This window comes from Meriones unguiculatus, chromosome 11, assembly GCF_030254825.1.
Source record: "Meriones unguiculatus strain TT.TT164.6M chromosome 11, Bangor_MerUng_6.1, whole genome shotgun sequence".
Taxonomy (NCBI): domain Eukaryota; kingdom Metazoa; phylum Chordata; class Mammalia; order Rodentia; family Muridae; genus Meriones; species Meriones unguiculatus.
In genome coordinates, this window is record NC_083359.1 from 60,835,526 (window position 1) to 60,860,622 (window position 25,097).

The following is a 25,097-nucleotide window of genomic DNA, read 5'->3' on the forward strand; positions in this document are numbered from 1 at the left end:
CACACGGTATATACTCACTCATATAGACATATAATATAGGATAAACCTACTAAAATCTGTACACCTAAAGAAACTAATCAAGAGGGAGGACTCTTGCTAAAATGCTCAATTCCTACCCAGAAAGGCAGAGAGGCTGGACATCAGAATAAGGAGAAAAGAGGGAACAAGTCAGGAACATAGGACCTCTGAAAAGCTCTGCCCTGCAGACTATCAATGTAGATGCTGAGACTTATGGTCAACCTTTGGGCAGAGTGAAGGCAATCTTATGAAAGAAGTAGGAAACAGTAAGATCTGGAGAGGTCAGGAACTCCATAAGGAGAGCAACAGAACCAAAAATCTGAGCACAGGGTCTTTCCTGAGACTAATACTCCAACCAAGGACCATGCATGGAGATAACCTAAGACCCCTGCACAGATGTAGCTCATGGCAGTTCAGTATCCAAGTGGGTTCCATAGTAATAGGAACAGGGACTGTCTCTGATGTGAACTGAATGGCCTGCTCTTCAATTACCTCCCCCTGAGGGGAGAGCAGCATTATCAGGCCACAGAAGAAGACAGTGCAGCCACTCCTGATGAGACCTAATTGACTAGGATCAGAAGGAAGGAAAAGAAGACCTCCCCTATCAGTGGACTTGGGGAGGGGCATGCATGCAGAGGGAGGAGGAAGGGAGGGATTGGGATGGGAGGGGAGAGGGAACCACAGGGGGGAAATAAAGTAAATAAAGTGTAATTAATAAAAAAAAGAAAAAAACACAAGGGCAATTTATTAATGTGAAGTCATATAAAGAGTAAATGTTACAAAAGAACAAAGCTCCAGGACATCTACAAACACTACGAAATAGAATGAAAATTGTTTGCTCAGGTCATGTTTCTTGGCAGCAAGAAGCATCGCAAAAAGAGATTTATTTTAATTTAAACTTTGGAACTTCTAAAAGGAGTACACTAGAGATTTTTGGCAATTTAATAGAGCATGGTAAGTGACAAATGCTATTGGAAAAGTGTATATGTATACACATATATACATATAGACCAAGTCGTGAAGAGGCATTTTCAAGAGGCAGGAAGTAGAGAATGTATGGGTCTTGGGTGCTTCTTGCCTGACACTTTCTGGTGAAGATCAAATGGGATGAAGCTTAGAAAACCTGGAGAAAGGACCCGTTAGTATGCATCTGTCTTAGCTGTCCCTTAGGGTGTCAGTGACTAGTATTGCTTTGCATGGGAATCCTGTTGCTATTATTGGCATTTTAGGCATTGACTAAAGGCAGATCCATTAACCTGGGCCCCATTGAAATTTGGAACAGAAGTCTATATTTCTGTATCAAAAACAATGACTAATATCTTAACCTTTACATAGTTTTGGGAAGCTGCCAAGTTTCTTCTTCTACTAGAAGAACACTACTCTACCCTGGAGTGACTGGAGCAGGTATACATGCTTAGTGATCCAGGCAGTTTGTAGAGCCGTAAACAGTACTCTGATTAACAGGAATGTACCTTGTGAAGGTACCTTCTTGTCTTTCTCTGAAAAATGTAAGATAAGAAAGGCAATAATTGTCCGTAAATCATCTCTAGGCCATGAAACAGTGACTAGTGCAAAGTCATAGAGGCTTGTTGAGTGGATGTCCAGAAATTTAGGTTACTACACAGCTTAATACATAAATGTATTTGATTTTTTTATTTTTACTATTTTTTAAAATTTTATTTTGTTAATTATACTTTATTCACCTTGTATCCCCCCATAAGCCCCTCCGTCCTCCTTCTTCACGCATGCCCCTCCCCAAGTCCTGATAAGGGAGGTCCTTCTCTCCTTCCTTCTGATCTTAGTCTATCAGATCTCATCAGGAGTGGCTGCATTGTCTTCTTCTGTGGCCTGGTAAGGCTGCTCCCCCCTCGGGAGGGGGGTGATCAAATGACAGTTTTAGTGTGGGCTATATCTTGTTTTACAGTTTCTGCTGGACATAATTGATGAATATGTTCATTTAATATTAAAGACAGGCTATATAAAGATGTTTCTTTGAAATGTTTCTTGCCACTTTTGAGTAATCATTGTTGTATCTTTTGTAAGATTTATCTTCTTAATCCAGTAAGAACATAATTACTAAACAAATCAGGAAATTAAATGAGTAAGTATAATTGAAAGAGTCAAGGTTTTTCCCTACTAAATTTATTCATCTCTTAATTCTTCACTTATGTATTGTAAATTTTACTGGTAACCAAATCTGTTCCAGACCGCTGCCTCTGGTATTGGAGGCAAAATTGTGAGCCCTTGGTCACTTCCCTTGAGGGTCACATATAATCATTGTGATTATGGTGGACTTTCCCTATCCCAGCTTTGGATATATTGAGTAATTTACTCTGTTGGCAGCCCCCCCTCCCACCCGGAGCTTATTCCTATATCCAACTAGCTTTACTCTGGTGAATAAAGGAGTGCCTAGTACGGTATGAGGCATACTGAAAATTAGACACTAAACCAAACCTCAGATGGCCACAGAAGGGAAGACCAGTTGGGACGCATCAAATGCTTCTGTAGAACAGTCCTCCCCAAACCTATAAATCATTTGGCTTCTTCACATTAAAGAAAACATTTTTAAGGAGTTCAATTATCTCACTGGTTGGTATGTAGGGGCTTTGCCAATCAGTGTGTAAATTTCTAATGTTGGCTAAGTGGCTGTGGATAGTTTTTGTGCTTAAGAAAGAAATAGCATTCTTTATTACTATTGCAACGAGTTATGTTGTCACCTGAAAAATTGAAGTTTATTTATATACTCTTATGTCTTTACTCATTTTTATAGGTTTTTAGTTTGTCCAAATCAAATAGTATTACATTGACAGAATGTATTTTAAAGACCAAGAATAATTAACCTTAATGAGAAAACACTTTAAGTTGTATACAGATTAAATTTTGCCTGCATTTTTCACAGAGATGAGACTTTTCAAGCTATCACTAGGGGACCTAAGAAAATACCGTGTAGCTGAGTAGAATATTCTACTGACATTCATGTCAGTGTGTTTATTGTGATATAAATAACCTACAAAATACAGATCAAATAGTGCCAATTAAGACAAGTGGCCAAAGTACATGTAGTCTGACTTCTCTGTTACATGATGTTAAATCACAGGAAACTTCTCACACTTCTCCCGTGTACAATGCTGGGACAGGTTAACACCTTAAAAGACGGGTAGGAGTAAACCAGAAGAAGGCACCTACCTATTAGAAATTAGCCAAGTCAGTCAAAGAAGTATCACTTTCATGAACATTCACAAAGCTGGTATTAACTAGCGATTTCTCGGGATGGTTCAGACAGCTGGGATACAAAGTAAAATAAACTGTAATTAATGAAAAAATAAATCTTATATAAGAGTAAAGGTTCAAATATCAGATCTGCTGATTTCTTAGTAAATATTGTTCTTCCTGGAGTGTGATGGAAGATCTCAGAAAATTTACTGAGGCAATTATTCTGATGACGGCAAGATATTTGTGTTTCCTGTCTTACATATTGAGAGAATCTGTTTGTCAATTATGTCCAGCAGAAACTGTAAAACAGAATATGTTCCAGGGAGATATTGAGGTCAAGAAAAGAAGCAGCCTTCACCACACATCGGGAGGAGCTGAGGAATCTCTCCCCTTTCCCGCTGATTTTAGGAACAGGCTTTGTGTGTTAAAGAATTCTCGCCAACAAGGAGAGTTCAGGAGGAGAGAAAGGATGTGCCAGACACATGCTTGAGCTGGCTCAGGGGCCTCATCAGCCCTGCTGGGCTGCTTTGTGTGGCTTGATATGGTGATGTGCTCAGACAGGCTGCATCAAAGCACACCAGAGCCAACGGCGAGAATCCAAAAGCAAAAAGCCTTCAGAGGGTCAGAAGAGCATCTTGGTGTAAAGCTTCCCATGTTTTAATTTTACTTTGTGTGTGTGTGGGGAGGGTTGTGAATTTAACTATGGAAGAAGTTAAGTGCTCAGCTGGTACGTTGATAATTTTTCCTAATAAGTGTACTAGATGAAATGCTTGCAAAATTGATTATAGTATTTAAAATTTCTTACCTATATGTCTAAGCCATTTGAATATTTTGACAGCTTCTTCTGGCTTCTGTGGGGAATGAGAGCAGGGAGCTTCTAGTTAAATCTAGCTAGGTCCTAAGTGAATGGCCACAGCTGGGTGGCTGCTCCAGGAGATGTTATGAAAGTAGGTTAGGATAAGAAATATAGGGCCTTATTAAAGTTTCAAGGATGATTGATATAGGAAAGATTTAATGAATGGTGTTGGAGTTTGGCCAGGTCAATGGTGTTAAAACTCCTCACAGAAATAGATAAATTGAAGGTCCTGGCCACTGTTCAAACTTCTACCCCAAGGCTCAGAAAATAATTCTCTTCAAAAACTTTTGATGGTATTCCAAAATATTTGTGTCATAGGTGACTCAAAGTGAATGGTGCCCTCAATTTAATCACCCTAGGTCTTGTAAGCCTAGTTGTGAAGTGGAAAATTGGGTCACTGTATTTGATTCTTTTTCTAGTTTTTAAGTCACTGAAATCATTAAGACATCTACATTACAAAACGAGATTGTTGAATATGGAAGAAAATGAAGCACACTTTCCCATGAAAAAGTACACATGGATGTAGTTATAATTCTGAGGCTGAACTTTGCATACACAGTTACAAAATTGTGTATTAGTCCACCCCCAAGGCAACATCTTTTGTTAAAACATGCTTTCACGAAGAGTGAAGACACAAATGACTATTAATTGCCACTGATCACTAAGCACGAAGAAAATGCTTACATTTACTTTTCAGTCTTGTAGAACTTACTCTTCTAGACTTTATGAAAATAACACAAAATAAAACAAAAACAAATCGCCTGCTCTAGCACTCTGAATGATTTTGCTCTGTGAGCTTGGAAAATCATTTCCAAGGATGCCTCATTTCCACTGATTATTAGAGAACAGAATTTCATTATATGTGTATAGTTGCTTTGATACCACCACCAGGACCCCATGTTAGTTGGCTTTCTTCTTGCTATAGAAATGTTACATAACCAATTAGCAAAGAGAAGAGTTTCTCCTTTGTCCCCAATGCTTCAGCCCTGATTGCCTGACCCACTCTGCTGGTCCTATGATTATACATCATGACTGGATCATGTGGCCAACGGTGCCACTTCCTCTATGGTCAGGAAGAAGAAAAGGGTAAGTAGTGTCCAGTGTCTTATAACCTTCCAAATGACTGGAAGATCTCCTAGAACCTGTTCCTTCCCAACCCATCCCTTAGAGTTTCTATTGTTCTAGTCTTTACTAGGGAGTAAGTCTCTAGCATGTGGGAGGCAGCTGAGAGGGCTCCACTTATTCCTGTGTTGCTGTGGCAGAAATTAGAGCACTGTTAAATCACTGCTAATGTTTACTTATTGTAAACATTGCTTTTAACATTTTTTTTCTGTAGGCTAAGATATTGGGGGACAAGTCAGTTTGACTCCTTAATTGTCAGCCCAGTGATCTGGATTGCCTTGAGCAAAGGACAATGAGCCAATTAGCCAAACAGACTGCCCCCTTGCCAGCACCAGCTGATTTGAATATCTCACAGACACATTGGGGACTATCCTATACCCATAGCTGCTTGCTGTTGAAGCATGCTCTTCTTTCTAGAAAGCACCATCCCAGCCACATCCATCAGTACCTATGTAAAAGAGCTTGGACTAAGCTTCTTCTTCTTCATCATCATCATCATCATCATCATCAACACACTGGGCAATGAACAGTAGATGACCTTGGAACCATTTTCACTCAGGACATAAGGGAGCATTTCCTCAGGGCACAGCAGGAAGCTTTTGGCCAAGATTGAAACAAACACCCTCCGCATACCCAACTCACTGAGCTAAGTGTCATGAAAATTGTTAAAAAATTTGGGTTTGGGATTAGAACAGAATTTCCCACACAGTCTGAAATGGCCCTGAACATGCTTCTGCCATTTTATTTTCTCCATTTATGTGTCATTCTCGGTACTAATGATCATAAAGTCAAAATATTGAACAACTCTGTAAAACACTGAAGATGACAAGTGTCCTGCAGTATCAAATGTCCAACCAAGACACAACTTTTTGTGTTAACACAGACACACAAACCACCTCATTAATATATATTTGCTTTGCTTTTGATAATTGGAAAATTATATGTATAAATACATTTTTGTTACCAGTAAATATTTTACATGTATAGATATTTTTATATGTATGTATGCCCTAAGTCACAAAAAAAATTCTTGGGAAATAAGGAGTCAAGAGTAGAAAAGTTTAAGAAGTGTCACTGTTTCATCTTTCTCATTAAAAACCAAGCCTAGTCACACACAGTCACACAGAACCATCTTTCTTTGTAAACACGCTTTGTTCCATTTTCTGATAGTTTTAATTAACTAAAAATTGTTGCTCAAAATAAAAATCAAGTAATCCAATTAAAAAATGGGGTACAGAGCTAAACAGGGAATTCTCTGTAGAGGAATATCGAATGGCAGAGAAACACTTAAAGAAATGCTCAGCATTTTTAGTCATCAGGGAAATGCAAATCAAAATGACCCTGAGATTTCACCTTACACCCATCAGAATGGCTAATATAAAAAACTCAAGTGATAACACATGCTGGAGAGTATGTGGAGAAAGGGGAACCCTCCTCCACTGCTGGTGGGAATGTAAACTTGTACAACCACTTCGGAATTCAATCTGGAGCTTTCTCAGAAAATTAGGAATAGCGCTACCTCAAGATCCAGCTATAACACTCCTAGGCATATATCCAAAAGATGTACAAGAACACAACAAGGACATTTGCTCAACCATGTTCGTAGCAGCTCTATTCATAATAGCCAGAAGCTGGGAACAACCCAGGTATCCCTCAGTTGAGGAATGGATACAGGAATTGTGGTACATCTATACAATGGAATACTACTCAGCAATTAAAAACAAGAAAATCATGACATGTGCAGGCAAATGGATGGTACTAGAAAAGATCATCCTGAGTGAGGTATACCAGAAGCAGAAAGACACACATTGTATATACTGACTTATAAGTGGATATTAGACATATAATATAGGATAATCATTCTAAAATCTGTACACCTAAAGAAGCTAAGCAAGAAGGAGGACCCTGAGTAAAATGAGATCAATCCTCAATCAGAAAGGCAAATGGGATGGACATCAGAAGAGGGAGAAAACAGGAAACAGGACAGGAGCCTACCACAGAGGACCTCTGAAAGACCCTACTCAGCAGGGTATCAAAGTAGATGCTGAGACTCATAATCAAACTTTGAGCAGAGTTCAGGTAATCTTATGAAAGAATGGGGAGATGAAAGACCTGGAGTGTCCAAGTGGTTTCCCTAGTAAGGGGTACCGGGCTGTCTCTGACATGAACTCAGTGGCTGGCTCTTCGATCACCTCCTCCTGAAGGGGGATCAGCCTTATCAGGCCACAGATGAAGACAATACAGACAGTCCTGATGAGACCTAATAAGCTAAGGTCAGATGAAAGGGAAGGAAGACCTCCCCTATCAGTGGACTGGAGGAGGGGCAAGTGAGGAGAAAATGGAGAGAGGGTAGGATTGGGAGGTGATGAAGGAGGGGATACAGCTGGGATACAAAGTGAATAAATTGTAATAAATAAAAATTAATTAATTAATTAAAAAAATTGTTGCTCAAGGCCTAGAGACATGGCTCAGCAGTTAAGAGTGCTGGCTTCTTTTCCACAGAACCTAATTTGATTCATGGCAGCTCACAAGAGCCTGTAACTGTACATCTGACACCCTCTTCCAGCTTTTGCAGGCACCAGGCATTCATGTGGTACATTATAAATAAAAACTAAAATAGAATTAATTAATTAATTTTTTTGCTCAAACTAGATATAACCTGTTATAATCCAAATCTGACTCTGTTGCTACCTTCAAAAGAAGGTTACATGGTAATGGGAACAAGGACTGTCTCTGACATAATCTGACTGACCTGCTCTTTGATCACCTCCCCCTGAGAGGGGAGCAGCCTTACCAGGCCACAGAAGATGACAATGCAGCCACTCCTGATGAGATCTGATAGACTAAGATCAGAAGGAAGGAGAGGAGGACCTCCCCTATCAGTGGACTGGGGGAGGAACATGGGTGTAGAAGAGAGAGGTAGCGTGGGGTTGGGAGGGGAGGAGGGAGAGAGCTTTGGGGGGATACAAAGTGAATAAACTGTACTTAATAAAAATAAAATAATTTTAAAAAGGAACCATCACAGCCTTGAGGAGGAATATAGCGTATTCCTTTTATAACAAATTAATCTAGCTGAGCCATCTCGCCAGCCGAAAGCACGAACCTATATATTTGTATGATATGAAAATGAAAACAAATACAAAAGAATAAAAACAAAAACCAAGATGAGGACTTCTCATTCATGTATTCATGTAGTTTTGTCAGTGTAGGGTAAACCACTATTTTGAGAGGGGTGATTATAAATAGAACAAAGGAAGTAAGCATACATGGTTTCAGCAGAAGGGTGTGTGCTATTTATGGAATGTTTCATCAAATCCTCTCCACTGAAAGGAGATGACAGCAGAGGGGTTAAAATGGGGACCAAAGTGTGCGCGGCTTAACAAGCAACTTTATACCCGCCCCCCCTTTCATTTTTCAGAAAAACTGAAGGTTTGGGTCTCTATGAATTTTTCAAACAATTGAGTTATAAAAAACCATTGTAATTGGAGGAAAAGAGCAAACAAGAACAAACAAGCAGATAAGAGAGAAAACAAAGCAAAGATAGAATAATCAGTTTAGTTTATACTATGTTATCAACACTGCCTGAAATTTCAACAATAGACATGTTGTTAGACATGGGGAGATGAAAGACCTGGAGTGTCCAAGTGGTTTCCCTAGTAAGGGGTACCGGGCTGTCTCTGACATGAACTCAGTGGCTGGCTCTTCGATCACCTCCTCCTGAAGGGGGATCAGCCTTATCAGGCCACAGATGAAGACAATACAGACAGTCCTGATGAGACCTAATAAGCTAAGGTCAGATGAAAGGGAAGGAAGACCCCCCCCTATCAGTGGACTGGACAATAGACATGTATTGACCTAAACTACGAGTTTAGTTAAGATAAAAGCTTTGTAGAGAGCAGAAACTTTTGCTTGGTTCAACTTAAAATATCTTCCCATGTTGGCTAGGTTTTGTATCACTGTTTGATGCTAGGAAAATATTGATAGTTTCACATGTGCCCACAAGGCCTGCCTGCACAGGCCAATCTTATTTATCTTCCTCCCCCCTTGTTTATACACAAGGTAGATTAAATAAGAAAGTCAAAGTGGAGAAAAACAACAAATAGCCTTGTTATAGTCCACAGAACTTGTTATAGTCCACAAACTGACTTTGCCTTGAAAGCTAATTCAACAAGGAGAGATTTGCTGAAACAGTCAACAGGTGGAATGACTTTTATCACAAACAATGAACAAAACTACACACGGGGCTCAGAGCTAGTGCCAGCAGGTAGCAGCAAGTGCAGAAATAAAATACGAAGTGTTTTATTGTAAAAATGATACTAATCACTCCCCCAGCAATAAGTTCAGCAGCTGTAAAGTAATCCATTACAAAATATAATCATAAAAATAGTTCCTTCAGGCTTTTTTAAAAAATTCATTTTAATCTAAGGCTTTCCCACAAAAATGGAAGCACTTACATTGCCTTTGAGTTTTTTCTTTGTAAATCCTTAAGTTCTTGATTGGAAGGAAGTGACCTGGGAAACCTAAGGTGTTACATGCTTTTGCAAACCGAGGATCAATCAGATCTACAGAGAACACATTTTTCAAATTGTGATATGTCAGCTGGAATAGAACATTTAATTTATCAAAATTGGCATGGGCTATAACTGGAACAAGGATTCTGAGCTCCTACTAATTATATCTGGCTGAGGGATTATATCTGAGGATGAAGGACCCTTCCTAAGATGTTTAAAAAAAAAGTTTTAACTGTTACAGGCAAAACTTTCCTGACATTGTAAGTTTGGTTAATAGGTGTTACCAAGAGTCCTAAGACGTGTGTGAAACCTCTATTAAGTACTTTTTTATAATAATTTTTATCTTTTATATTAATCACAGGTTATTTACTTTGTATCCCAGCCATAGCCCCCTCCTTCATTCCCTCCCAATCTCACCCTCCCTTCCTCATCTCCTCCCTGCCCCTTTTCAAGTCCACTCATAGGGGAGGACCTCCTCCCCTTCTATCTGACCCTAGCTTATCAGGTCTCTTCAGGACTGGCTGCAATGTCTATTAAGTACTTTAAATGCATTTCCACGTCACCATGGCCAAACTAATTAAAGCAAGCAATTAGTAAGCTCTTTTATTTTTTCGTACATGAGATGCCTCCCCACTAGGTGGCATTATAGGAGCAGGACATACGAGTTAGTTAGACCTCTTCAGACAAAGACATGGTTGCAAATGGGCATAAGAAGGTAGCCATAGTCATAAGAAGATAGCCACAGGTGGTCATGCAATCTTTTGAAACAAATGTAGGGTGGCAAGATGTTTATAAACAACTTTTTGAAACAAGGACATGACTGCCATTCCTGTGACAGGCAGTACAGAACCATTTGTAGTTAAGGTTTCAGATGGGGCATAGCCCAGGTCTTGAGAAGCAGAGGTTTAATCACAAACAGGAATGAACCTAGTTTGTCTTTACTATAAGATGGATTTTAAGCCCAAGATGGATGCAGGCTGGTTCTTCAGTACACCATGTGTTTTGATCATATCCACCCACAACTTCCTTTCCCCAGCTGCACCTAGTGCCCACTTCATCTCCCTTCTAACTTCCCATTTTTGTTGCTTATGGATATTAATAACCTAGAGTCTGATTAGTAATGTCCATATGCTCATGGGCATGGAACAATTTGTTAAGGTGTGAGCAAAATACCAAGGGTCATATGCCACCGCCTTTTATTTTAGTCAAGGTCTCATATAGCTCAGGCTGGCCTCAAAGATGGCACTGAATTTCTGACCTTCCTTCCTCTAACCTTGCAGGCAATAAGAACCTCCTCATGTGATTCTCATACTGCCTTCCATGCTAAATTAACAGTGTCCCTTGTCTGTGACCACAAATCCAGAAACAGTATCAGGCTAACTGATTTGCTTATAAATGAGATAAAATTAAATTCCAGACCCAACAGCTATGACAACAAATATGACGTACTACGACATGGCTTTTTTTAAACAAGCAAGCAAACAAAGGCACCCTTTGGGATGGTTTTGTGGATAGACAGAAATACGACTCTGTGAACTATAATTCAAGCTACATCACAATTCTCAAAGATGGGTGACGGTGAGTGACGCCAATTGTGCTCCTTGTCAATCTGAATGAAACTGTCACACAGAGGATAGGATTCTACTTATATTGGTTTTGTTCACTCTGTTCTTGGGGGGAGGGGCATGGTGACAAAAATACACAGCAATCCTTGGGGCTTCATGCAGCAGACAATGTATCTGTAGAGGTTGAATCAGTAATTATTCAGAGTACAACAAATTGTGCTAATAATGAAGTGATTCTACTTGCTATAGATTTTCGATAGATCCAAACTGGTGAGAGGTCAAGTTAAGTGTGGCCATTGCAAGGAAAGATTTATCTCCCAATTTCCACCTCCAATAGCCAATACATGATCAAGATAAGAAGGGCAAGGGGTTATACACATTTATTTTTAAAAGGATATTATTCTGCTTTGGCCAGTCATGAGCCTGAAGGTTTTTGTTTTCCCCTGAAGAATAAGCTGACAGTCATTGATGCACCAATCCCATACTATATAGAGATCAAGAGACACAAACTTAACTATGATTCAGCTACCTGGAAGTGACTATTGAGTCAGCATGATTCTGCATCATAAAAATAATGTAAAAAAAATAATGTACATTTGGTTGAATATACTTTTTATAAAGTGACTTAACTTACAAAAGTGTTATCTCTTAGATAAACATAATACCCTATAGACAGCAAAGATCTCCAGGTTATTAAATAAATTGCTTCCATTGAAGAGAAAAGCTTGCATGTTTAACATTGCTGTTTTCCCTGGGGCTATCTGTGAACACAAGGACCTCATATCCTCTATAGTAGCAGCTCTACTTTGCAGGATTGCTCGTATGTTGCCTCTGAAGTTACTGCTACTGTCTTTATCCTGTGGGTCCAATGAATAACACTGCCTTTTGACTACAGTCTAGCTATCTGAAATAAAACCTACTAGTGTATGGGGGATGATTTATAATTTTCTAAGTTCACAGTCCTATGGGATAGAGTTGAAATCAATACTACAAGTTGACCTAGTTTTGTTGCTTATAGTAATCTGATAACATACTTATTTAAACAGTGGCATTAATCTAATTCAATAGATCTTTGCCACTCAGATTAAGTAGGGTCTTAAATGGGGTGTCCTTGCCATAGGATGTGGGGTCAAGGGATGCATTGATGGAAGAGGCAATCTCCATCATGGGCTTTGTGCATCCCTGTAAGTCTTGCTGGAAATTTCAAAATGCAATTTCTGACTACTGTTTACTATGGCAGTTTTGTAACAAGCTACTTTAGGGATAATTCACTGTCTCTGTGTAGGTGTAAAAGAAGGCTGCCCAGATGAAGTGAAACTCCTCATCTCAGTTAAACTTAATTGTGACACAGGTCTGCCAAGTGCACATTGTTAGTTCTGTGCAAGTACAGGAGTAATTGACATAAATCGGGGTGCCTGCTATGGGTTGACTCTGAAATGTTTCCTAGGCTCATAAATTTAAGCAGAAAGTCACCAGGTGATGGTGCTGTTTGAGGAGGCTTTATGAGGTGGAGTCTATCTTGGAATTGTCGTTCTTTGGCACATGGTCTCTGAGAACTTTATACCCCAACTCATTTCCAGGGGAGCTCTTTATGCTTCCTAATGTGCATTTGCAACGAGCCATGCTGCCAGCCCCAGTTTCACAAAGAGAGCTAGCAGCCACCGTGTCTGCTCAGCCATGATGGTCCCTATCCATGAACCAGGAATTAAATAAATCTTTCTTCCTATAAGATAATTTTATCAGATATTTGGCACAGCAAGGAGAAGAAGAATTAATACAGTACTCATGTTCTGTGCTTTGCCTGGTTTTTCCAGTCCAAGTCTTATTTGCTTTCCCAGCATTCATAAAACAGAAACAGGATGACTTACAAGCTTGTAAAGAGAATAAAATAAATGGTTGATGCATTTGTTGGAGGAAAACCAAGGTGGTTGTTTTTCTCTTGTAAGATTAGAAACAATAATCAATTTAAAGTAACAAAGAGGGAAGAAATGTCAGAAACTTACAGAGAAGATATCTAAGGGATGTCTTGAAAAGTAGGACTCTGAAAAGGTTGTGGTCTGGTGACAAAGGTCCATTGGTGCTTTTGGGTCATACACTTAAAATAACACTTGCTTTAGTGTGTGGCATGTGAAATTTTCTCCAGCCACATTTAAATTGCTTGTAGGTATAGAGAAGTTGGAAGAGTAAGAATTGTCCTACTGGGTAAACACATGCCCAGTCTTGGGTGAGCTGGCCATAGACACAAAGAAAGTGTTACAGGGCTAGATATCCATCTTCCTTTTCTGCTTTTCTTCATGTCCTGGTCCTGAAGTGAACAGGTGTGAGGAATGCTGCAGCTATGACACCATGCTTGATGGAGGACCAACACAATCATCAACTGTCAATCATGAACTGACATCTTTTGAACCAAGAGCTAAAATAAACCTTTTTTATTACAAGTTTATTATCTTTGGTATTTCTTTCTCTTCCTTCCTCCTCCCCTGCTTCTTTTTTTTTTTTTTTTTTTTTTGACACTACCAACAGTATTCCTATTAAAGCTAACTAACACAAGGTCTAACAAAACATGCTTTAGGAAGGCAATAGCCAATAACTCAATAAGAGAACTGGTCATCCCAAGGTTTTAAAAACTTTCCCTTGAGTTGACACGTGGTGAATAAATACATTGTAGTTTAGGAAGGATGTAGCAAAAGGCAGGGGCTTCTAGGATGCTGCATGTGCTGATGTCAGAAAACATTCTACTAGCAAAAAGTTGCTATAAAACAGTTATTTAGAACTAAAGGTCAGGTTAAACGGTAGCCATGAATAGTGTGCCTATAAATAACACAGATGCTTAGAGACAACTTGCAGAAATGTCAAGATGGGTTCCGAGCAGCAAACTTTGTTAATGAGGGCTTGTAGTGTGCTCTACTGAAGGCACAGTTCCCAGGGTCCTAAGACTTGTCTTTGAAATTTTTCTTCAACTTTTCACTCTAACAAGCACCTTACTATAGTTAGAAAGCACCACCCTCCCTCAAGCTCTTTACAGTGTGGGTGACCCCATCTGTCACACGAAAACAAATCCTTATATAAAATATCCATGGGTCAGGTTTTCAGTCCTGAAGGCGCCACCTGTGGTGTGATGATTATTTTTTTCAGACTTGTTGGTCAACATATGGATCTCATAGTTGGCGTCTATCTGCTGATTATTTACTCACAAGCCTTCCTCTCTCTTGAGTGGCTTGTGGTTGACACTAGAAATCTCAGCTGATTAAGTGACCAGGTCCTCAACAACATGGTTACAGACTCTGTCATCTGGTTTCACCAATATATCTATTCCTCCCACCCTATTTACTTTTCCAAATCATGGCCAATGAATTTGTCCCCTTGCTTTCATATTTTTATACCTGGCAGTAATTATTCAACAAGTATGCTTTTCAAAATTAATCTGTGCACAAAGAAGTTGTACATGTGCCCTAATTCTTACAGAAAATATAGAAAGATTAAAAAAAAAAAGAACACAAGAAGAAATGTGCTTATACACACTGCCAGGAGTCTTGCTTACAGAATCAACTTCAGTATAGGCCAAAGAAAATGAAGTGGATGGAGCTAGTGAAATTTTTTATTAAGTATATAAGGACAGTGAAACAATGTTTGATCTCTAATTAAAGTCAATTGATTGTAATGAACTCAAGATACAACATAGCAGGATCAAAGTTGCCATTCACTTGCCCAGTTCCGTATTTTATCCACTTCAGTGACCTTCTGTACACTTAGAATGGCCATGCTGAAGGCATGGAACCTCACTTAGGGTTGTACAATTCTATATGTATTCACATAACCTAGACACACACACACACACACGAGAGAGAGAGAGAGAGAGAGAGAGAGAGAGAGAGAGAGAGAGATTGTTAAAGGACTAAAAGAAAAACTGTGATAGAGTTGAAACGAAAACAAATTAGCTTTAGATCCTGTTTCATGACTCATTCATTCTCTTGTCCAGAACATTTGGTATTTAGAGTTAGAATTTTTTACCTGTATAAAATATCTGTTCAGTAGGACCAGTTGTAGTAGCTCATATTTTAATTCCAGAAGTCTGGAGGCAGCATCAGGCTGGTCTCTGTGAGTTCAAGACCTACTTGGTCTACACTGAGCATGGTGAAGTTGAGGTAGGCGAGGGCTGCAGGGTGAGGCCCTAACTCAAAAAATAAATCCATTCAGTCACTTAGAACCTATATCCTCAAGTTTTAATCCTTAAAAAAGCCTCTAAGAAATGATCTCTAAGAACATAAGATATTTTCAGCAGAAGGACAAGTTCTCTTGGAAATTTCACTTCACCAGAAGACGTTGACTATGTCATAAGCCTCACTGCTTCATGGTGTGTGAAGCTCCAGATGAAGCTTGACCTTATCTGGCTATTTTAGTTGGGCTTGGGTAACGAACAGGAATTAATTTTTACATGGGCACAGGCTTTAATAAGGAAAATGAGTACATTTTTAGCAACAGTGTGCGTAAAGCAGTTGAACCCAAGGCCCGGGGCTCTGTGTGCAATTAGTCTGCCAGGTGGCTCTCATCGGGTGTTTTCTGAAGAACCCCACTTCTAGGTTTGAAGCCAGGATATTCGGGATCCCCTGCTGCCCACCTCAGTTCTTTCCTCTCAGAGAGCAGATGGGTGAAGCAGCCTCAGCGACAATGTAGCTTTCCAGAGATGCCAATTCTTTTCTTCTTAGTTGGAATAGATGCTATTTGGAGTTGATGAGACAGAGTTGAAAGTAGGACTTCATTATGAAATGGTTGGGACACTTGCTAAAGCTAGTCATATAACTATAAGTTGAGGAACCAAAATGAAGCATTGATACTTAAAATATAAGTGAAGAGTTTTAAATTCATGCTGGAGAGAAAAGTTCAAGGACGAAACACAGGTCATCAGAACCTCTTTCAGTTTCCATACACAGGGCATGCACTTGCATAAAATACCAATTTATTGATCTACTTAGGCTCTTATCATTTCCACTAAATTCTGTCTGGCATCATGAACACAAATACATTTTTATCTACTATTTGTCTAATTTTTTTTTCCTACCACAACAACCCATGAAATGCTTCTACTTCTATCAGATCCCTCAGCCTGGAAGACCTCAACAAAAGAGACTACGCCACAGATCTGTATTCCCAGACTATCACAACACCTGCCAGCCACAGAAACCCCTTTATCCCCATGGACCTTTAACCCAGTCCTACCAGTGAAGAAACACCGTCTAACCATTTAGGGACCACCAAGTGCCAAGCCAGTGCTATAGCATAATATTCTTTCTTGGGGGACTCCTGCATGGAGAATGTTTCTGCTAGGGTAGGGGAGTTTTCCTAGCAGATGGGTATCTTTCTTTATTTACCTCAGCAGCCCTGGGACTTCTCACCTCTATGAAGAGATGTGTTCCACATTACAGAGGCACTGGGAAGCTCATAACAATGCTTGATTATGAACAGAGAAGAATAAGCAACTAAATAGCTTTGAGAAAGTCATGTAGAAACCTATCCTATAATTTTATGATGTGTATATCACACACACACACACAGACACACACACACACACACACACATTATTCTAACCCCACCAATAGAGAAACAACTAATAGCCATTCAAGGACCATCAGCAGAGACAGTAGGAGTTCCACAGTATGAGCTAAGCAAGAGCAATGTTGATTATTAGAAGCATGGCACATATAAGTGAAAATTGTATAGTTACAAAATACAATGGAAGAAATAATTCCTTGGATAGGTTCATTAAAAAAAAAGGTGAAAGGGAATTAGTTTGAGGACAGGACAACAGAATTTTCCCAGTCTGAGCAATGAAGTGATAACAGTAAAGGCAAGGAGGGAATGTAGGAATGTTTATAAAAACAGTAAAAGACAGGAAATTTATATGGTCATTGTTCTAGGAGCAGGAAAAGAATGTGGAGTTGATAGGGCCAGCTCAGCACAGTGCCTTGCATGTCAATCCAGACCAGGGATATCTGCTTGGCCTTTGGTGGTAACATAGACCTGAGACATCAACTGCCATAGGACCTCAGACCCAGACATGGGCCCAGGCTGCTGTCCCATGGCCTCAGGTGGCAGTTCAGGTCACTCAGATCAGCATGCTCGCCTCCCCCTGCAGCAGCACCAAGCTCAGACAACCACTTGGTGTCTGGTGGCAGCCCAGACCATGGGCATCCTCATGGCCTTTGGTGGTAATTTGTACTACAGACTTTGACACAGAAACCAGATGCAGTAGATCCATGGACCCAGATATGGTCCCTGATGGCAGTCCAGGCCAGGACCACACCATGGCCTTAGGTGGTCGCTCCCAGGTTCCTCATTTCCTCCTCTTCCTCACTGCTGTTGAGTCTCAGTTCCACTTTTTTCCATAGTGTATGGACCCCTCGGTGTCACTTTCTCTCCCATTTCTCTATCGTGTACTCCGTCTTTCCATCTCTCCATCACACATTTCCCATCATAGAGGTACCCACATGCAGAAGCTTGGGTATCTTTTTTCAGATGCCCCACATTTTAATTCTTATATATGTATATCTTTCAGGAAGTTTATAGAAAAGCAGGTTTTTATATGACTTTTTAATCATCCTTAGTATTAGAAGATACCACACACTTTGGTCACAAGACATGTAGAATAAAACTGTCACTGATTTGGAAGCTTTTACCCTTTGGCTAACTTTCATAGTCCAGAAAGGTACTATGTAAGCTTCTGTGGGAAAATAGTCATCAGCAATTCTACCTAGCTGCAAACTTTGTAATCTACCTTGAATAGCCTGGCAAGATAAGGCAATGGGTGCAATAATGGCATAAATGTTATAAAGGCAACCAATTGCTTTCTGATTGGAATTAAGTACCTATTCATTGGCACTGTTCTTCTGGCCAAGAATTCTCATCTGGAGAACTTATAGGCTCCAAGGGTGATCTTACTAATATTTTGCTAAGTGCACAAAACAACAACCTGTCTTGAAAATATCATCTCTCTACCTTTAGATTAGCATGACTTTTCAGTTCCCACCTGATAATTTTCTTTGTGTAGTCGAGGGTAGTTAACACAGAGGTTAACAACTATCAAAGTGTAAAGAATACACATCTATAGATTACTTTGCTCTAAATGAGGCATAAATATCATACACTACCACCCCAAGACCCAGGGAATCTCAGATGAGGGGCCAAAGGTCAGGAAGGACTGGGAGGAAAGACTATTTTCAGGATAAGACAGAACTTTTGCTCATGAATATACAGAAGTTGTGGTTACGTGAACAAGAGTTGCTGAAGATCAAGACAGTTAGCGTTGCATCATTGATAGAAAAGCTGTGCATGAGCCCCAACCCTTGCTGAAGAGCTAGTGAGCGCTAGTGGAGGGAGTCAGTTGTCATTAGGAGCATGGCCTCTGGTTGAATAACCATGCTCCAGCTAACAGCTCCAGACTAATGTACCTATGGACAGCATGAATTTACTCAGTGATTCGAGAGGGGCAGGACATGAAATTAGCTGAGAGATGTCAGGGAAGGGCTCCAGGAAGAGTTAGGATTGGGAGGAAGACTATGATCCAAATATATTTGTATACATGTATGAAATTCTCAAAGACTAAACGAAAAGGTATTATATTAAAAAGAAACTATGGAGTGCAGAAGAAAGTAGTATACACTTTTAAATAAAATTAGCTGTCCTAAATAAATTCTATATATACTGTCCTAAATAAATTCTATGTATACAAAACTCTCCTTCTAGAATGAGTAGACAATAAGTTCTTTCTCAGGCAAGAAAAATAAAGGAAGCCATCACTAACAGTGAGTCAACCTAAAATTAGAAGCTCTTTAATGAACAGAAAGAAAATGAACAACAACAAAAAAAAATGAGGCCATAGGAGAAAAGAAAAAAAAAATAGAGAGTAAAATATAGGCAATATCATGCTTTAAAAAATCACATTAGTGATTAAAATAAAAGTTGTAAGATCATCTGATCCTTAAAACAATGATACCCTAACGTGAGGAGAGTGAAAGGGCCTAAGGAGATGTCAAGTTTTTACGCTTCACCTCAGAGCAGTGGAAGACTGATAAGACAAGCACAAAAATTAATATGAAATTTATATGACATATGATCAACAAAATCAAGATGGAATCTTAAAAATGAGTCAAGTGAAGAAAAATACCAATCAAGCAGAAAACAAAAAATAGATTATCTGTAATATACTAAAAAGTAAAATTATCAAAATATGCTAGCCACAAGGAAAGACTGAAGGAATAAAATTTTAAAACCAGCTCAATAATATTCTGTTTAACGTACTATTTACAAGGAACTACAAATTCAGTGGCACAGGGAGGTGGAGAACAGAAGAGTAGGGAGAGATATAACATGGAACCTACAGTAAAATCCCAGGGGTGGTTACAGTAGCATTACATAAAGCAGATGTCAAAGTAGATACATACATGAGAACACTGTATAATGGCAAAAAGATCAGCCTCCACCCCACCCCCAGATACAATGACTATAAAATGTGTATCACACAACTTCAAAACTACATGAAACAAAATTTGATAGAGCATAAAGGAGCACAAATCTGCCACCATGAGCAGGGATTTCAAGTCTTTTTTCTTTTTAATTTAATTTATATATTTATTTATTGCAATTTATTTACTTAGTATTCCCACTGTAGTCCCCTCCCTTGTCTCCTCCCTGTTCCACCCTCCCTCTCCTCCCACTAAGCCCTTTCCGTAGTCCCCTGGTAGAGGAGGACCTCCTCCCCTACTATCCGACCCTAGCTAATCAGGTCTCATCAAAGCTGGCCGCATCATCTTCCTCTGTGGCCTGGCAAGTAAGCCCTCCAGTCAGAATATTGGTAAAGGTACAGAATGTGTGGGCAACACAGTCTGCAGGATCTGGTGGACAAACATGGAAATTCCCACTCTATAACACAGAGCAGGCATTTGCTCAACTGAAGTCTAAGGAAATTTGAAGAAACCAAATACTTAAACATTGCTGGTAGAAATACAAAGGGTTCCCTTGGGGGAACTTGATAAATTGAACATGGGCCTCTCCCTGTTCAAACATTAACATTATTAAAGAGTGTGTGAAACCACTAATAATATTTAAATGGGTTGATTTAAGAAAATGAAAGAAACAGAATTAAAATAAATTAGTAGTGAAAGCAGGGCTTGGTGCAGCAGGAGCAAATAGTGTGAACTTGTACCCTCATCTCCAAAGCTAGTTATGGTTTGGAGACCCTAGCTACATACATAGCATCACTGAATAATGGCAGAAAGATCAACGTCCTCTACCCCCAGAGATACAATGACTCTAAAATGTAGAATGAACAAGTGTTCACCCGTGGAACACTTTCTCTCTGTTTTGGGTACACAGTATAGCATGATTCTCATCCTTTGTGTGGTTAAATGTGACTATGACTGAATTTTGACCAATGGAAGTAGGAGAAAGGGCTGTTCATTACTTGGCTCATAAAGCACCTGAGACCCCGCATTCCACTTTCCTTCTCTAGTGGTTTATTATTAACCACCACTGGATGAAGATTGATGATGGGAACACAATTTTGGCATTCCACATAGTAAAAAAATACTAATTTAGTAAGCCACAGAAATTGGGAGCAGCCAGGATGTTTTAACTAATATAGTCACTATTGTCAGCTTTTCATTAATTCTGACTTTTCTGGCATTCTCCCTCTTGTTCAGCCATATTGCTTCTCTGGTACGGCAATACAACAATGGTTTCTCGCTTTCACTGTATCTACTTTGCATAATCCAAAACTTAATATTTGGGATTACTGAAATATAATCTCTACTTTGTTCCAAGAAGAATGCAAAGTAAGTATATAAAATGTATCAATCTACCCAAATCAAATAACTTTGAAAGAATAAAAGGAGGTAAGAGTGTGGAATAGAAATGGAATAATGAAATATTCTTAAGGATTGAGATAGCTACAAAAATACATTGCAGCCAAACCTATATGTTCATACCTCATAATGATTTATACAGGCCAACGTTATTGGAAAATAAGATATATTACACGATTTATTTTCATACCCCTTAAAAATTGTGGTAAAAGCACACATGTTAGAAACTGATCAGAGAGTATGTGTTTTATCCTGATGCTGATACCAGACAAAGCTCCTACAGCAACTAGATCAAAACCCCATCACAAATCAAAGTCCACTCTCTTCAAATATGAAATAGTAAAATCAAAAGAATCCTAGGTGTAAGAGGACCTCATTGGTTTATATTCACCATTAGCTTTTTCCAGGCATCCTCAAGAGCAACTAAAGCCCATATTTAATCCACAGAGAAAAAAAAGATAGGTAGAAAAGTAGATCGTGATTGCCTTTTTCTCTGGCATCTAACAGTTGTGGGTAAATTACTACGTATCAACAATTTGAGGGGCCACTTCAAAAGTTCTGGAAGTTTTAGCATAAATAACAGATACAAATGCTTCTTTTCAGTAGAAAATAGACATGCAGGGACCTTCAGGTTTAGAGAAGGTGCTTCAAAAGAGAAGCCACTGAAATTTGATATTTAATTGACTTTAGCTGCAGAACAGTTGAGCAAGATTATTTTAAACTATATAATTGTTCTTTGTGCACATAGTCATAGCTATAATGCTACCTAATTTTATTAAATCATAAAACTGAACGTTCTTAAATTCAAACAAAACTTTTGATAGTATTTACTTCTAGGGTGAAGGATTTGAGATGGACAGCAGTTCTCGGTGAAACATTTTTCATTTTATCCATTTCCATCTCCATCTTTACTTTTTCCACATGTGATCCAAGATATTTCTCATGCCCACTAGGGGGACCCTTTGTGCCACGGCACCAAAGTTTATGCCGCACAGGTTTTACTCCTAATTAGCCATTTGATTACACCCATTCTCTGCTGTAAAACACAGGGAGTCAGTTCCCGTTTCGTTCGCCTCACCTGTGAATCCAGGCTGACAGATACAAACGTAGCCTGAGGCTCCAAGGTGGCTGAAGGAGGGAGGCAAGCCAGCAGTGTGTCCGTACAGATCCTGCGAGGACAGCTCGGCGCATTGCCCTCCAAATTGGCAGGGGTTGCTACTGCATTCATTTATGTCCGTCTCACACAGGGCACCTGTGTATCCTGCAAGATGAAAGTGTGAAGAAGCTGTTGAGTCAAAGCTCAGGAAATGCCGGGCGCATGTCTTAAAGCAGGTTGACCACTGTGCTGGTGCCAATTAACAAGGTGCCCATTCTCATGAAGCTGGCAGGGGAAGCTGATAAGAGGACACAACATGGAAATAGATTCTAGTACCAATGATAAGGGATACATAATAAATCTAAAAGATGCATGATTTTGGTCAATAATTTTTAGAAAGGTTTAATTAGTAAGGCTTGAAATAAAATGGAATTTCAACATAACTATCATTTAATTTGAACACTCCATGACGTGGAAAACCATTAAGTCCAATTTAGCAAATAATCCTTTTTAAAATAAAACTTTTAAAAGAGAGTTTCTGAAAAGTCAGTAATACCCACATAGCCAACCCTGAGTCCCTTTTGCTACCTAGTTTATGTCACCTTGACACAGGCTAGAGTCATCAAAGAGGAATGAGCAAGCCAGTAAGCAGCGCTCCTCCATGGCCTCAGCATCAGCTCCTGCCCTGTCTCCCTTCAATGATGGAGGAGATGTGGAAGTGTAAGACAAACAAACCCTTTCCTTTTCACGTTGCTTTGGTCATGATGATCCATCACTGCATTCGGAGCCCTAAGTTACCGCGTATAGGTTAGAGTAATATAGAAATTGGTACCAGTATAGTAGGCGATTGCTATGGACCCAACCATGTTTTTTGGGGGGAGAATTATGGAAGACTTTGGAACTTTGGGCTCAAAAAGCTATAGGGTGTTCAAAGCTTGGTGGGCAGTTCTGTGGAAGTATGGAAGGTAAGTTTGGAGTTTGTTCAAAGAAAGGCAGACATCAGAGCCCGACTTATGAAGTTTCAGGGGGAAGTCTGAAAGTCTCTTGATGACTCTATCAGGGCTGTTTGCTGTTTTGAGTTAAGAATCTGTGGTTCTGGCTAGCTGGTGCTGAAGAATCAGATGCCCTTAACAAGATGCCAGGTACAACTGAAATTAAATATTTGCTTTACTGAGACAATTGATGCTGGTTATCTAGAGCTGAGACATTAGCAGTGGTTAACAAGAAATCAGTAGTATGGAAGCGAAATTTTTTGAGAAGTGTTTCCTGAGACTCCAAGGCAACACATGAAAGCTGTACCAGAGTTATACTTCATGCCTGCAGCTGAACTTCGTAGTGTAAGAATCCCCCGGGTGGTACTGGTTTGGAAGGCACGAAGGGATCATGAAGAGCAGCTGCAGTTTGGCACTGTGTATCAAGGCTGGAGTCCTTGAAGAAAAGTCCAGGAAAGGCAATTGTGGAGAGCGCAGCACAGTTGCAGCAGAAGACCCCAGGGTTTTGGAGATGACAATACCAAGGGACAAACAACCACCAAGAACAGCAGCAGGTGTGGCATGGAGCCAGAAGTAGCCGAGGAGACAGTCTGTGTGTTTGCAGAGCGAAGAGTCAGAGAAGTAATCCAAGCCTGATGGAGGAGTCCAGGAGATCATGAGTGCCTACCGGATACTGGACATTGAGTGATTTATACTGTTGGAATTTTGCTGTGCTTTTGATATGTCCATGATTCTCCCCACTTGAAACAAGAAAGTATTTAACTTTTTTTATAGGCACCAACACATGAGTGAATTTAGATTTTAAAAGAGACTTTGGATTTTGAAAGAAATCTTGATATTTAAAAAAGATTGAACTTTTTTTAAAATAATAAAACATTTTAATTTCAGTAACTTTTATTGTAGAAGTTAGAATATGAAAGCCCCACCCCTCTTTTAACCATGGAGGAATTATATATGCTTTGTTAGGCAGAGTTTTCAGGAGACCTAACTCTTACTAACACTTTGAGAGACAGAGCCAGGGTTGTCTGCATTGCTCCCAACCCACCTTGCTCTTTCTGTATTTCCATAGCCAAGTTAAGTGTAGGAACTGCTAATGAATGTCTCTAACCATTTATGTAAATAAAATTTTTTTTCAATGCATTTTATTCAGGAACCTTGAACAATCTTCTGACCCTGGGGAAAGCCAGCCCACAGCTTAAATAGCCTCTGGGTAGCCAACCCAGCGTGCCACGTGGGCAATGCAGATAGGTCCACATACACGGAAGCAAGCCAGATCCTCAGCCTTAGCCAAATATGGAGCTTTGTATATGCAAGATTAGAGTCTCACAACAGCGTAATGCAGCCATGACCATTCAGGCCTTTACAGCCATTGAAGCAGGACAGTCTCCCCAAACATGGGAGCTAAAATGTTACGCTCAGGATGCGAGGCTAAGCACTGCACTCGGGGTCAGCCGCTTTCGACCCAGAGAGGAGCATGTCTGATTGCATGCGGGTTGATGCCCCAGGTCCTGCCTCTGAGAAAAAGGTATCGGACGGGTCTGATGCTCTTTGGGTGGATGACACCTAAATGAACATCGGTACAAAGTCTCAATTTATTTCTAATATCAGAGATCAGACCTCTACTCTTGCCTGATGCATCTAAAACAAAAAGGGGGAACTGTAGAGAGCTGCGTAATGCCACGCCTTGAAGATGGAGCTGGTTTCCGCCTTCCACCTTCCCGATGGTGAGTGCTCTCTGTCACAAAAGATTGAACTTTTAGGGTGTTTGAATTTGTAAGACTTGGACTTTTTAAGTTTGTAAAATGTTTTATATTGGGGTATTTATAATAAAGTGTGATCATGGGGATCAACAAAAAAGGAAAGGTAA

General features: G+C 39.7%; 1 protein-coding gene across 1 annotated transcript in view; it reads right to left on the minus strand.

The window, feature by feature from the left end:
- Crb1 (crumbs cell polarity complex component 1) overlaps window positions 1-25,097 on the minus strand; it is a 190,821-nt gene that overhangs the window by 97,102 nt on the left and 68,622 nt on the right. Inside the window, exon 5 of the mRNA XM_060365044.1 lies at window positions 22,221-22,403. Within this exon, the coding sequence (XP_060221027.1) occupies window positions 22,221-22,403 (183 nt within the window). The remainder of the gene's footprint in view (window positions 1-22,220; window positions 22,404-25,097) is intronic.